This window comes from Eurypyga helias, unplaced genomic scaffold (genome assembly GCF_000690775.1).
Source record: "Eurypyga helias isolate BGI_N326 unplaced genomic scaffold, ASM69077v1 scaffold2513, whole genome shotgun sequence".
NCBI lineage: Eukaryota > Metazoa > Chordata > Aves > Eurypygiformes > Eurypygidae > Eurypyga > Eurypyga helias.
Window position 1 is genome coordinate 1 of NW_010241642.1, and position 16,032 is coordinate 16,032.

Consider the following 16,032-nt stretch of genomic DNA (forward strand, 5'->3'; position numbering starts at 1 on the left):
TGATTCTATGACTTGAGCTCCGGGGGGATTGCAGCAGTGTAAAAGTACTGGAGTAGAGAGTTGTCCGGCACCTGAAACACAAGTTGGTTTATATCCCCGAAGGATGGATCCAGAGCCTCCCTAACCCAGCAGCCACGCCACCTCAGCGGTGCCTGCTGCTCCTGTGATGTTTCCCTGTGTGGCTCTGATGTTTCGTAAGCGTACACGGCTTTTCTTTTGCTGATGTCTGAAGTCAGACCTCCGGCGAGCAGGTGGGTTCATGGCTGTCAGCTGAGCCTTACTCCAGCAGTGCCTCAGTTTCCCTACTGGCCTAATCCTGCAGAAGTGGTCAACTCATTCCAGTAACCTCATCTTCCCCCTCTTCCCACCATACGAAGTGCAGACAGAGCTGCTTTATGCATTTGAAGTGGTTGCTGCTGTGGTTCACTTACACAGTACAGTGAGAGGAACGGCAGATAGCAGTGTGTGTACGTGAGAAGTTGTGGTTTTCTGGCTGTTACCTGCTTGTGACCGCCGTCTACTTACCGATCCACCTGGCCTGCTTGACTGACCAGCATTTCACACACTGGTAATCACAAAAAACCACTCGGTGTTTCACAGGTTTGGGTTTTCCAAATTTGAAGTATGGAAACACACTGAAAAGTTAAACTGAAAAAAACACTCCAGAAATAAAATACCACCATCCCCCTCTTTTCTGTCTTTTCCTTATTACTGTCAGTCAGCAAGTAGTACAGTTTAGTCAGGTGGATGATGAATCAGGATGAATACTGTGCTTGTCTTGAATCACTTGGAAAATCTCTGCGGGAATTTTTGCATCTTTCAGGGAAAAAAAAAATTACTAATGGACAAAGGCAAAAATGAAAAGCCTTAATCCAAAGGCTGATTTTATGCAGAAGGATTTTACTTTTTTAAAGCATCAAAATTAAATGTCCTGCTGTCTCAGCTGTAAACCATGAGAATAAATGCAGGATAACCCCTTTTCTGTTCCTTACTATTTTTGCAATTAGTTCACTTTTATCCTACAGAGAGGCTGCATGAAAGGTCTTGTTATTTGTGGCTGTGATAAAATATGCTGGCTCAGCCTGCCTGAAGAAACAGAAGCCTTGGCAGGAATGAAAACAATCTAAGCAGTCTAGAGCTGTGGTTTGTGTGGGTTTTATCATAAAGATACACAAGGGGTCCTGGATGGTAGAAAAGCTGATAGTATCGTCATGACTCAGGAGATTCAGTTGTCCTTGGAAGACCTTGTTTTTCATATTGTGTTACCTGAAGAGGGGATGGGGGGGAACCTTATCAACTTCATGTATGTGTTTATAACATACTGGTGTATTTACATATTTATCTGGATTAGTATATGTTTTTATGCTATTGTTAGGTGGGTTTTCATAATACTGTAAGTACATTGTTGAACACCTGTGTGAAAGCTAGGTACTGATTATGGGTTTGAGGAAGAGCTTGGGAGGAAGGTCAGCTGGGCCAAAAAATTTCCACAGATGACTCCAGAATGTGGGGGAGCAGCTAAGGTGGATCTAGGGAGGGAGAGATGAAAGCCTTTTGTTCTGGGAAGCTGTAGTGAAGGCTTCTGGAAGCAGGGAGGCGGCTGGCAGGTTTGGGCTTCCCTCCCTGCAGGTCCTGTGTCTACCCAGTCTCTCATGATGTGTGTGAAGAAGGTTACTGTCACTGGTATTTTGAGAAAGAAGAAAGAACAGATTGTTGTGGTTTAACCCCGGCCAGCAATCAAGTGCCACACAGCCGCTTACTCGCCTCTCTCCACCCCTGCCTCCAGTTGAGGAGGAGCATCAGAAGAAAAGACAAGGAAGCTTGTGGATTGAGATAAGAACAATTGAGTATAAAATAATATAATAGTGAGATTAATAACAATACTCATAATACTATGTAATGAAAATAATAGAAATAAAACAAATGATAATTGATCACCACCCACTGACCGATATACAGCCAGGTCCTGAGTAGTGAGAGAGCGAGAGCTAACATGGCCCTCCAGCCAACCCCCGGCCTATATACTGAGCATGATGTTCTATGGAATGAAATACGCCTTTGGTCAGTTTGGGTCAGCTGTCTGAACTGCATCTCCCCCCTTGTTGCTTGCAATGAGAAAGTTGGAAACACAGGTGCGGTATCAGAAACTGAAAAAGTTCTTGAATTGGTACAAACACCCCTTAGCAGCAACTAAAAAAACACCAATGTTATCAGTACCCTTCTCAGAACAAAACTGAAACATAACCTCATACTAGCTACTGTGAAGAAAGTGAACTCTGTCCTGACTAAAACCAGCACACAGACTTCAAAGTTTGAGTTAGAAATGAAAAACAACTTGACGTTATGAAGTCGCAAAGTCCCATTAGAAGTAAAACTGTGAACTTTTCTTGTTTAAATAAGTGGCAGCTTAAGTGTTTTCCTAAAAATATTGTGGGATTGGTTCGTTATGACAAAAGCCAGGATATTTGCATTTTTGGTTCTTCTTGCTTTCCAAGTGATTTCATTGTTTACGCAAAAGGATTTATTGAAAACTGCATGAGGTTATCAACCTGTCAAGGAGCTTTTTTCTGTTCCAGTAACTAAAAATTCTAGGTGTTCATTTGTAAGCTTCATTTGGAATGTGGAACACTTACTGGTCCCATGAAATCATTATTAAGAGCAAATAACTAAATGCCTGTCTTTCTGCACAGTTCTAGAGGATGAACCAAAAGAGAGGGATATGAACGATGAAGAGGAGGATGAGGGAGAACAGTTTGACTTTGACAGTGGCGATGAGATACCAGAAGCTGATAGGCATGCCGTTGTGCCACCTCCTGATCCTGGAAATAACATAGAGCACCTGGAGGCTAATGCCATAGGTAAGTCAGTCCGTTGGGCTGTGGCCCCACTGGGCTAATAAATATTCAAGACTGATTATAGGATGCCTTTTCTTAAATAAAAATACTTGTAAATAAAAAATAAAATACTTGTAAATAAATATAGTTGTAAAAAGAGGTTGCTGTGGTGGTACCGTACAGGTGCTTTGAATGTTCTTGGTAATTACACTCACAGTAGATTGGACAAGGCAAGTGACCATTGCATGTAATTCCTGTGAGGATTCCCTTCCAAGTGTGCCATAAAGACAAATGGATTGGTCTGAGTCACAGTGCCATGCTACAGGAAAACGTTATGCTTCTGCACCTCTAATGGCACGTGGATGGCTTGAGATGAGCTGCTTTTGCAGCTAAGCCTACTGGTGTCTGAACTTAAGATGATGTGTGTAAAATTAAATGGAGCCTGAATGTATGAATTTTGTTCATAAATAAGAGTTCTGTTCTATTAAACCGTAAAAATCTTGTTACAACACATGCAGGTGTTGCCAGTGCTGAGGTGTAGACTGGAAATAGCTGTATTTTTCTTAAATCAGCAGCTGATTTTGCTGACTTTGATCCAATTTCCTTTTGGAGTCACTGTGCTCATGGCAATTAAAGATAACTCGTCAGGTGACCATGTAGTTTGACAACTTGGAGCTTCAATACCATCTTTCCCTGAAGATTGTTGCTCACTCACCCTTTTGTGAGGTTGTACTCTACAGCTCAAAAACTTTTGATCACTTGGGATGCAGTTCTGCAGCTCCCTTCAGAGGGGTCTTTGGTTCTGCTGTACCTCATCTTGTCTCAAGAAATACCAGGAACTTCTGTGTAACAGAAAATAATTTATTTTCAAAGGGGAAAACTTGGAAAGTTATTTTCTTTCCCCTTTTCTTAACAGAGCATTTTCAAGACCGTTCTTTGAGGAGTATCGTTACAGTGAACTTATCTCCTCATGGCTATTCCTAACATGTTTTTTGTATTTTTATTCCAAATTTATTTAGAATCCAGATTTTTACCTTCTGGGTTTAAGGCTGTTTTCACATGTATGACAAGCAAAAGAAGACCCTGGATATTTGTCAGAAATCCTCCTATTAAGGATTTAGAATCCAGTTAATGTTTTTCTGTAGGCTTCATTGTAACTCAGCTTGTTTTGCTGCTGTTACATTCCTTATCTGTAAAATGGGGAGGATAGGACTACTGTGTGGGAATTTTATGAGTCTTAGATTGTGAGCAACTTGTATAGTAAGGATCACATCAGTGTTTAGGAAATTTTCAGAGAGAAAGGTTAAGCAGCTTGAACAGGTATGAAAAATAAAATTTATTTGTTGTTTAATTTTTCCACTGAAGGGGCTGATAACTCAGAAAACTGTGAGAAGCTACGAACATCAGAACCTGCTGCGGAAGGCACTCCAGCCAAAGTAAATCCCTACTCAGTCATAAATATTTCACCAATCCAAGACAAGGATCCATCCTCATCACCAGAACCAAGTCCTCAAGACGAATGTGCAAGTCCAAACTTGTCTGGTGGATATTCTGTTCCTGTCCCCTGTGGCTATGCTGTGCCATCTAATTTACCTTTGATATTGCCAGCCTACTCCAGTCCTGTCATAATACGCAGTGTTTCTGTAGATGAGGAAGGTACCGTATTTACACATCTTACTTGATTTGAAGGGGAATCCTTGTTTGACTTCTGGTACCTGTGCTGTACTGTAAATGCCTGTCTAGCACTCAGCCTGGATGCCTGTGGGAGTTATTGTGTCAAAATCGAAAAACAACTCTGACCTGCAGTATGGACTAAAATTTCTTGTCAGACTTAGAAGAAAGATGTTAGTTTATTAAAAAGAAAAAAAGAAGTTCCTACAGGACTCTGCTTGCCGTAGTAGGATTGAGATAAGTCAAGATGCGGAAGAAAAACCAAATGTACAGAGTCAGTTCTTTGACAACGATTTTAAGTTAATGATGCTTGACCTTTGTTTTGCTGGCACTCTGTTACAACATATAGTACAAGGGAGGACTCCTGTCTTACCTTACCATTAAGAATGATTAACACCAATTCCTTTTTAACGTCTTGACATAATTTCCAGAGCCATAGTTCAGTGGTCAAACCAAATGGTTTCTTCTCATAACTTATCATGCTTTATCTAGGTCCTGGGAGTGTTCCTGTCCCTTTTCTATATCCACTTCTGTTTGTTTGTTTGTTTATTTTGAAATCATTCTGGATTTGGAGTTGCTGTGGGATTTTTTTTCCTAGACAATTTGATGAATTCTGTGTCCTTTTGTAGAATTTTAAGACAGAAAAGGAAACTTGAAAGGGAAATAACTGGATTATTACAGAAACAGGAACAGTCCCCCATTTTGTAAACAGAATTGGCAAAGCTGACAGCTTAATGTCAGGAGAGCAGGAGGAACAGGAAGGTCCCCATATCCTGCCTTTATTTCTTTCTTGTCTTTTGAATATGTTATTACTGAGCTAGACAGCTGTTCTGCTGTAATGCTATGTACTGTAATACTTTATTTGTCCAGCCTTTGCTGTCTACCACCATTAGGAATATTGGCAAGTAATAGCAAATGTCTGTGTGGTTGCTAGTACCTGTAGAGGAATATAGTTTAAACGATTAGGATTCAATGCATCAGGGATGTAATTTCCTCTTAATAGCTCTTATACCAAACTGCTCTGTCTCTGAGTTCTTTCACTTGCAAAAATGGATAGTGTCAAGAAGCTTTTAAATTTTTTTAGATGTGTTTAAGAATAAAAGTATGTATAGAAGTAGATCATTCATTAGCAATGAACTAGTAAAATCAGTTTCTTAGGCTAAAACATACCATTTGAACCACACTGATGTTTTATTCCAACCATTTTGGTGCTTATATTTTTTTTTCCTACTTAGCAGGTATGCAGTCAACAAATGAAGAAGGTCATTGTAATTCTGTAAACTCAGAGGAGCCACGAAATAGGTGATTACCAGTTCAGCATGTTTTAATGAGCTGTAAAACCTTAAGTCCTAGGAAAGCTGACATATGATAAATATTTTATTTTTCTTGTGTGATGCTTCCATGTTTGTTTTCATTTTTTTAACTCCTTAACTCTGTGTACCAAAATCAGCACTGGTTGAGGTCTCATATGTATAACTGTGCAGGATACTTTTAAAGGAACTAGGTTTAATTTTTATGTAGTCATAGCAAAGTGAGCTGCAACAAGGTGCTGGAGATCTTGTAGTCCAGCCACCTGCTTTCAAAAAAGCAATTAGATCACCAATGGCCTTGGTAGCTGAGCCTTGAAAACCTCCACAGACGGAGATGCTGCGGCTTTCCTGGGCAGTCTTCCCTGCTGTACTACCCTTTGGTGATCTTCTTTTCTTTTTCTCTGATGTCCACACCAAATCTTCCAGTGTGCAATCTGTTGACCGTTAACCCCTTGTGTATCAGTTGACATTGAAAAAAAGCAGCCCCACAACCCCCAAAACAAACCCAAACCAATAAAGCCTGCCAACACCATCACCTCTGTAGCTCTCATTCAGATAGTTGTAGCTGCCGTTGGATCACCCCGTAGCAGCCTTTTGACCACACTAAATAAGCTCCATGTCTTCCACCTCTTTCCTTGTAGGCCATGTGCTTTAGTCCCTGACTTCAATTTCTCTACATCTCTCTAGAGGTAGCTTTGATTTTTCCACAACTCTCTAGAAGGGGAGTGTGTTGGGAAGCCAATATTAGATGTGCCGCTGCAAGTTCAGCCTCACCAGCACCAACCAGAGGAGGGTAACAGCTTTGTTAAGCCCGATGGCTCGTGATGTAGCCCAGAATGTCTTTAGTCTTATTTACAGTGAAAGAGCAACCCTCATTTCACAGCTTTCTGAGAAAGAGTTTTCTCTGTTCTGGTAGAAGAATTCAAAAGCAAAGTAATTCTTCAGATTGAAAAGGAAATGTTTTCAATTTCTTAACTAAAATTGTCAGACTGTAAAATAGAATAGATTATTAATCTCCTAATTACGTACTAAGGCAGTGTTTTTGAGTAACCAGCAGCCTCTGAGTGGGAACTGGAAGGCGGCAAGAAATTCATTGTCTTGTTTTCACTGTTGTTGAAAAACGTTGTGGTGTAGCTTTTAATGCTTTTATTTTATGGCCTTTTTTTCAAGTGAAGATAACCAGGCCAAGAAAGAGGATGATGCTCTGGCAAAGTGGGTTGCAGATCCTGCAAATACAGCATGGATGGAAAGTAAGTATCGGTGAGCACCGAGGTACAGCTGTAGAAGGTCAGTTTTAAATTGTGATCAAAAGTATCCATACGCACACACATATTTCACAGGAGTTTCCTTGTTCACTTTTATTGTATTTTTTCAGATATGTTCCAGAACTGTCACACCGGTTAAAACAGCAGTGTAATAAAATTGTGTATTTTAGAATAAAGTTAACGTTCACTTCTCCATGGGGTGCTTTTTGAAGTCTGTGGGATCCTTCGTCGCTGTCTTAAGGACATCAGTTGGCTCCATCAATACGTGTACAGTGGAAATTTGCTCCAGTTCAGTCTGCTCTGTGGCTGTATATGGAATTGTTGTTCTCATGCAATAATTGGTAAATAAGTTCTTGGAGAAGGTGGAAGGGAAGGAACTGCCACTTTTTCTTAGTGTGTCCCCTTGGCTGGCAGCTGCGTTTTAAACCAGAACAGAGACCCTGTGGCTTGAGGACAGGTTATGTTGCCTGTTCTCAGCTGTTTCCACTGGGCTGGAGGTTCATCTTACATGTTGCTTGAAGTGACTGAAGAATTTGCATCCTTGTTCTGCCTCTTAAATATACTACAATGAACATTGTTATTTAGTTTTCGTTCTTGAAAAAACATCTATTGCAGCTTCTCTACAGCTCTTCAGGAAGGTGACAAGCAGCCTTCAACAAGCACTACCATGTAGAGCTCTAAAAAGAGGAGAGAAATGTTGGCTGTTGAAGTGGATTTCTCTTTTCAGGCTACCAAAGGTCATCATAAACAATGCAGTGTGAAATTTCACAAATACTTAATAGTGGTTTTGTGCATTTATTTGAATGATCATTAGATGTACTAGCAAAATGCTAGTGGAGAATAAGACGTGTCTCCATTGTATTCATATGTGCCAACATAACCAAAATTCTATAGAATAGGATATTTCAGTAGGAAGGGCCCTACAGTGTTCAGCTAGGCCAAATGCCTGACTGCTTCAGGGCTGACCTAAAGCATGTTGTTAAGGGCATTGTCCAAATACCGTTTTTTGGTCCCATTCAAATGCTAGGGGTTTTCTCATTTGTCTTTTTTTTCTGTTTTACTTTCAGACCCAGATGAAGTAATTTATGATGATGTGCCAAGAGAAAATTCAGACTCTGAACCAGGTTTGAGATCTTTGTTATACAGCCCATGTTGAAAGCAATGTAATGATGAATCTGTCTATTCAGTATATATGCATATAATTCCATAAGCACCTAAAATATATGTATCAGTGGAATGAATACTGTGTCAGTAATCTGTTGGGCTTACAAAGTTCACAATTAAGCTAACTCTTGAGAGACTTTTTCTTAACAGGGCTCCTACACCACTCTTCTCAGAAGTTGAATTTTGCTTTATTCTATAGATACTGTCCCGAATACTTGAATATTCTGTATATTAGGGAATTACAGTGTTGGTGTTGTAGCTATAGTGAGTTAACAAGGCAAGGTAGGTAGGAAAAGGGTGGTTTAAATAGTTAAATAATGTAGATAATGCATCAGTCACGGTTACATAGAGAACTGCTTTTTACTTGAAAGTCCCCCTTCAACCTAAAAATACCTGATAGATGGAAGAAGAGATTCGGAGTAGCTGTTTACCATCCTGTCTGTAACTCTACAGAAGTGTTTTATGTCAGCTTTGAAGTGCTCCATCTCCTGATGGTTTGACCATGTTTGGAAGGGACAGACTATATCTTAAGGTAGTTGATGGAGCCAAGATTTTACCTTTGCTGGAAATGGTGGAGCTAGGGCTCCAGAAGCTTATTTCAATGAGCTCTTGCTCAGATTTGTTTTGCAGTTTCTGGTTATAGTGAAAACTGCTTAAAGATTGGTTGCTACTCTCTGATTTAGTGTTTGAGTGGATCGGCTTATTAGGAACTCGGCACCTCCTTGTCATGGCTCTCAGAGGGTGAAGGTGTTCGATACTGAAGTTGTTCTCTAATCCTTAACACTTAGGCTTTTTTGTGTGAAAACCACATTTATCTCTAAAACTGTAACACTTTCATTTCTTGTCTTTACAGCGTTCAGGCGAGGTGTTTTGAAAATTATTACTGAAATTAGTTTCATTTATTATTTGAAAGGATTATGTTACATTTGTGACTTGAATGCTTTTATTACTGGAAGGTCCCTCAGTGGACTGTGCTGCGCTGGGCAGGGACATCTGTGTCGCTGCTCAGTCAGAAAGTGTGTACACCAAGGCCAGGTGGCTGAGCTGGGGAGAGATATGGGTCGTGGACCAAAGCTCTGCTGAGCATCTCAGAATTTTCAGTTTAGGTCAGAAGATACTGATGAAAAATTTGGCTTTTTGTTTGTCCCCAAAGACATTGAAAGATTCTGAGAAAATAGGTAGTGAGGGAAATTTCATCTTTGTATCTTTATGATCCTGTTGTCTTTTATTTGTGTACTTTGTCAGGGAGTCATGATTATTCCAGAAAAGTCACAGTCAGAACTCAGTCTGCATCAGCATGTGGACAGGATATGTCCACCACATCATTGATAAATCCTGCCCAAATGACTGGCATTGCAAAAGTTTGACTTACATAAGTCTTGACTTATTTTGACTTATTATGATGACTCTCTTAAATTATTCATTGTGGTGGATAGATTACTAGATTACTACTAAAATGTCGTCTTCAGTAAGTGTATTTTAGGGATAGTCTTGATATGCATGGAGGTTTAAAACAAAAAAATCTTAAAATTTGACTCTTCCAAAGTAGCAAAGATTCCTTTTTGTTAATTACTAAAAAAAAAGTTAATGTTAAAATAATATTATTGGTCAAAATGTAGTTTTTAAATCACAGAATCCCGGGTTTAGATGGATGTGTAGAACATGTCAGCTTTTCTTTTGAGTACATGTTTTTTTCTTGATTTAGGTAAAACTTCAATCTTAAAGTGAAAGCACAACTTTTGTTTACTGTATTTAATATGAGACAGTTTTAAATGTTGTATTACAACCTCTGACAATAGGGATCCCTGGCAGAATTGTCCACCATTCTCTACTTGTAATGAGAAATGATGCAGGATGTGGAGCACATGCCTGTTTCCTGATAAGTAATTGGCACTAAAAATTTCCCATTTTGTTTGGAGTCAGTTTGTCATTCTTGACATCTGTGCTGATGAAAAGACCCATGTCTTTGACAGGTGATATTTTGGTCAGCCTCTGCAGTAGGGCTTTCTGTATCTTGAAAAGGTTAATACTTTAAGCTCTTATAAGGACTAGATTATGGCCAAGGTAACCTGCAGAGGTGGGAGGTGCCTTCTGACTGGTGGAGTTGCAAGAATGGCAAGTGTCATAAAAATATTGTAGCGTAACACGTTTTTTGGTACTTTGGTCTGATTGGTTCTGCTTGAAGTAGTGACCTTTTGGGTTGATTCTCGCAATGTTTTAGCATTTGTCACTTGAGCTGATTATGTTGTTCCTTGGGACGAATGGCAAGCTTGCAAATTGAAGGATGCTGCTTCTCCATGCCGACATGTTCACAGCTACAGTCCCAACTTCCTTTAAATATCTTCCAAAACATGTTATGGGATTTGGACATAGCAGTGTAGTTTGAGTAGGACACGTTTTTAAAATTATTTTGGTGTGTACCCATCACACTGTCCTCTTCTATTATTCTGTTTCAACAAAGACAATCCACTTTGGCTGTTTGAATGTTGGATTTCGTTTACATTTAAAAATGTGTGTACAAAAATCTGTATAGTTCTTGATAGTACATCGTGAACAAGTTTTTTGGTGTTTAAACAAACAAATTTCAGTGTAGATTTTTTAATTTTGATTAATTCTTGCAGAAGAAATGATTTATGATGATGTTGAAAATGGTGATGATGGTGGAAACAGCTCTCTGGAATATGGGTGGAGTTCAAGTGAGTTTGAAAGCTATGAAGAACAGAGTGATTCTGAGTGTAAAAATGGAATTCCCAGCTCCTTTTTGCGAGGCAACCACAAGAAACATGTATGTATCCCACAGTGCTGCTTAGTCATTGAGGTTACGCTGATTTCCAACACTTGCCTTTCTCGCCTGTGTTTCCCTTCTCCTCAATTCAGTTTCAAAGGCCACCAGCATCCTTTTAAAGGAGATGTGAATCAGTGTGGCAGTGACAGTCCACCACAAAATGTAACAGGAAAAAGGAAAGATGAAAATATTAAACAAAAGCTTCTTAAAACACTCAAATTGTTTAAAAGTGAAATAAAAATGAGATTATTTGTGCTTGTGGGCAGTTCTTCACCTTTTCTTTCTTTCCAGTTGCTGGATTAGTGTAAGTGGTAAATAAATGTGGAAAATAATGTGAAGAACAAATAGGGGTAAGCCTGACAAGACTTGTTTTGTGATCCTTCAGGTGCTCAAGAGTCACAAAACTGTTCACCACTGTTCCCTACCTTTCTGTCTTAGATCTTTATCACTTTGGATTTTTGAAGGTGACTAAGCTTAAAAAAGCCCTGAAAATAAAAGGGGTTTTTGATCAAAGAGAAGTCTGTACCATTTGTTAATGAGAGAAGAGAGGTGGTGTGATTAAAATGATCCATCTGTGACACATCTCTGGTCTAGCATCTTTGGCTACATCCATGGCGCGTGAGGCAGGAAGACACTGCTGGTGTGGCTATCTGATTTCGCTTCAGGAGGAGCCCTGGACTCCCAGGCTCCTGCTGCTTTGGCTCCTCTCCTTCTGCCCTCGTGCCCTTTCTGTGGGTGGGAAACCTTGCCTGGGCAGCCTTGTGCTGCTGGTTCCTGCTCGGTGCTTGGAGGGCACAGTGGGGCAGGGCAGGGCCAGAGTCACTGCCAAATCCTCAGGCCCCATAGTCTGTGCTGGTTAGGGATGGACACCCAAGGGCCATGTCACAGCTGCTTCAGCACCCCGTGGCTGGGGGATGTTGGGGTTGTGGCCAGGGTCATCTTCCATGGGACCCTTATTTTCATTTTGCAGGTTTACTGATGAGTATAAAAGCCTCATTGTGTTTCCCTCTAGTTTCTGTGTACACATTATCTTGCTGCCCACCCTTCTGAAATCAGGGAGTGAGGAATTTACTGCAAGACTTGAGCCCACCCAAGTCAGCACTTTGTAAGCTGAAAGCTCATCTTCTGGTTTTGTTTTGTTCTGACTAGAACATGTTTAAGCTGTTGCAGCTGTTTTCTCTCTGGTGAGTGTTTAACTAAACTGAAGAAAACTGAGTTTGTTTTTTTCTTTTTTTTCTTACCTTTCTAATTTTCTTTTTTACACTATCTTAAGAGACTGGGGTTTAACTTTGCCTGCAAGTGTGTAAATTAACGTGGCTTCTGGTTTGTTCTTTTTTTAAAAATCTTTTCCTGTCATCTGTAGCTTCAGCTTTGGCCATACTCACACCAATCTATTTACACATGTGCACAAAGCAAGGTTTAAAGCTGTTTTTTAAACACTTGTTAAGTATAATTTGATCTGTTGCAGGAAACTGTTGGCAGGGAGTTGAGACTCTTGGTGCCAGGATCAAGCACAGAGTGTCAGAGCAAGAGACTGAAGTGGGGTGGGAGGAGAGAGGTGTGCTCCAGGGTGCTGCCTCATAGCTGGCTGTTCCAGGCCTGTGACAAAAGACTTTGAGGATTGCCTTGTGAGGATTAGGATGAGAAGACTAGGAACATGTTAGTTGGTGGATGGAGAAGTCAGAGAAGCTGCTACATCTGAATGGGTTACTGGGAGGTGAAGTCAGGAAACTAGAGAAGAAGTGGTTTGGCAGAGAATGAGGAAAGATGGGAACTTCAGGATTGCTGAAATTAAATTAAAAACACCCAACCAACAACACCAAACCAAAAAACAAACAGAACAAACAAAACCCCTCAAAAAAGCAAAACATCAAAAACCTAACCCAAAATAAAAAAAGCCCAAACCAACCCAAACAAAAAAAACTCAGCTCTTCCTGCACCAGCACTTCAACACAGGCAGAAACCACTCCACTTCATACTTTTTCTCTATCCGTTCTGTGTACTAACTCTCACTTCTCCTCAGGTCCTGTGATGGATGTACAGTACTTTCCCAGCCCATCTCCTTCTATAGTCTTTCAGAGCCTATGAAGGACTTGCCTTGCTTGTGATTTTTAGTCTCTGGTGAAAAGTAGGGGAAGGTTGGAGGTGGGATTTTTAATTTTAAGTGCTGGTATGCCTTTCCTCGAAGTCACTTTTTCATTATGACTCATTTATTTATTTGAAGTCAGGAAGATGGTTGTGCAATTAAATATTTCTAGCCTGTGAACCAGATGCTGTTCTTAATTGTGCTGCTGTAGTGCCAGAATCATCATGATGGAGGTGATCGCATCCTGACCCAGCCCAGTGGAGCTAAATGCCGGACCTATCCCTGTGTTTTCAACTCAGTAGGCGTTCTCTTTCCTGGTGCTTTCATCTCTTGCCAGATAACTCTGTTGACATCAAGCTGAGAGTTTTTCCATTGGACTTCTATTACAGGGTGCACCAAATACTTTCCTTGTTTTTTCTGGTTACATTTTTCTGGCTTGTTTATGGTAATTAGTATTCCAAATGTAAATTAGTATTCCAGAGCATTTCTGTGGGATAGTTTCCTTGCCTTGCAACTGGATATATTCCTGTACCAGATGGCTGCACCCCTGGTGATACAGTGAGGCTGTGATAGGTGCATGGTGGAACTACAGACTGTGCATCCTCCCCTGTTAGTGTCTCCTTACCCAACTCACTGGCACTGCTGATCGCCACCTTCTCAGGTGCCAGCATCCTCTGCAGCTTCTTCAGCCTCTGATTCACCACTGTGAAGAATAGCCAGAAATATACTCGCTAGGGTTTGTGCTCCAATGAATGATGCTCGTAGCTAAAGCTGATGTTTTGTCCTCATACAGTCTGTAAGAGATCTGCACAGTATAGTTCATAAGCAGTGAGCTTATCCTTAGCTGGTCTTTACATAGTTGCCGGCGTAGCAGAAAGGCACCCGATGGAGTTTCAGAAGGTTCACCGATGCTCAGGATTGATGGTCCATTCGTCAGGTTGGAGCTTCCCTAAGTGGTAATTTTCCCTCGGTTGTCTGTGCATCGATAGGCAGAGCGGGCAACATGCATGATACACGTGGCTGCTTTAGTGTGAAGTTTGCACTGCAGGCTTTGTGAAAAGATTGTGTCTTTTTATACACCATAGCTTTCTCATGACCTAACGCGTTTAAAGGAGCATTATGAAAAAAAGATGAAAGATTTGATGGCAAACACTGTGGGAGCAGTAGAGATTCAGCAACTAAAGCAAAAACATGAGCTGAAGGTAGTGTAGTTGATTTTTGTAACTAGCTACGTTTAAATGATTGCTTTTCCAACACAGACAATGTTGTCTTTTAATAATAACTTGAAAAAGCGAGCAATAATTTGTATTAAATGAATTCTAAATGTGCTAGATTATTATGCGGTTTGTCTTAAAAGTGCTTTGCAAGGACATTTTCTCAAGCTGATTTTCAATGGTAATGGTTCCAGACGATGAGATAGGGCATTGTCCTTCCCTGCTGAGTGGTGCCCTCATTCCAGAGCATGAGCCAGGCGTGCAACCCCAGCGCCCCTGAGACGCTGGAGAGCTCTGCAGGGCTAGCCTGGCCCAGGCTCACCAGCCACGAATGGATCAAGTTGTGGGAGTCAGAATTTCACTGCCCTCCATTCTGAATGGAACCAGTATGAAAAGGCTGGGTTTTTGCTCAAAGCTTTGTCTCAAACCCATAAATTACCTGATGGCTGGAAGACAGCTTTGTTTGTGTTCTGATGTCGCTGATGATGTCAGCACGGCTCTGACAGTAGCAGGCATTTTTTTGTCATGGTGGCATTTGGGGAAAGCAAGAGTACAAAGCCGTTTCTTTTTAATGAACATTTCCTAGCAAAACAATGCTTTTTTTTTTTTGCATGAAATTTTTTTTTGCTGTAGTAGTGTACTATAAAATTATGTAATTCTTAATTAAATAAATTAATTTCTTCAATTAATGAAATCATTAGTTGTAACATCTTCTGCAAAACAGTGTTAATTTGAGAGTATAGTTAATATATAATTGGTTCTAGGGGATTGTCTTTGACAGAGCTAGTGGAGCATTGGGAGATGGACAAGAACCCTGCCCATTAATGGCCTGTTCCTAGTATTTATTTATTATATAATGTAAATCTGAGCATTTGACACTACTCTGAATTTGGATGTTTGATGGAAAAGGGTTCTTAAGCACTTAGGCTATTTTAGGCTTGTATACAAATTGCCATGAAGTCCCTTTCTCCAGGTTTGGTTTTATTAAGGAAAAATACAGGTGCTCAGATCTAAGCTTTGATGGATCTGTGTACCTGATGTTCCTTTGACTTTGGGCTGTATTTATAGCCTCAACTACTTGACTGTGTTCTTTTTAAAGATAACGTGATCAAAAGTATTCTGGTTGGTATGCGCAAACGTGTTCCTATTATTCACTGAACATGTAGACTGTATTTTTTATCTTGCAGATGCAAAAGCTTATGAGAGCAGCTAGAGAAGGTACCAAAGATGGGCTCGAGAAGACAAAAGCAGCCGTGAAAAAGGGTCGTTCTTTCATTAGAACAAAATCTTTTATTTCTCAAGGTATGTGCCAATTACGCTGTGTTTGTTACTCTAGTCACTTCTGAGAGCGCGAATGTCCGAGCAGGGTTTTGTGCTGGGAGCTGAGTACTGGATGCATGAAGTCGGCTTTATTTCAGTGGTGTAATACTCTGTTCAGATGACAGTATGGTCAATGAATCTTGAGTAGTTTTAGGTTTGGGGCAAAAACCTGAGTAACCTGAAGACCACAGAGAAGGGTCCACTTAACAACAACAACAACAACAAAATCCCACCAGTGTCATAGATGCTGTCTAAGTATTGGTATATGGGAGTGTGGAAATGATGCTAAGGTATTAAGTCTGTCCGGTTCCCTTCATCGAGTAATTCCTGAATGTCAGGAAAGTGCTGTTACAACAATGTTGTGGTGGTTTAACTCCGGCTAG

At 40.4% G+C, this 16,032-nt stretch overlaps 1 protein-coding gene across 1 annotated transcript; it reads left to right on the plus strand.

Moving 5' to 3' along the window:
* Nucleotides 1–2,690: 2,690 nt before the first annotated feature.
* LOC104507491 (rho guanine nucleotide exchange factor 10-like) lies at nucleotides 2,691–15,631 on the plus strand (the record flags this gene model as incomplete). The annotated part of the gene is made up of 6 exons (XM_010148798.1): nucleotides 2,691–2,858; nucleotides 6,991–7,065; nucleotides 8,148–8,204; nucleotides 10,866–11,029; nucleotides 14,201–14,317; nucleotides 15,517–15,631. Coding segments are annotated over 6 exons (696 nt in total), but the record flags the coding sequence as incomplete, so codon positions are not given.
* Nucleotides 15,632–16,032: the final 401 nt, after the last annotated feature.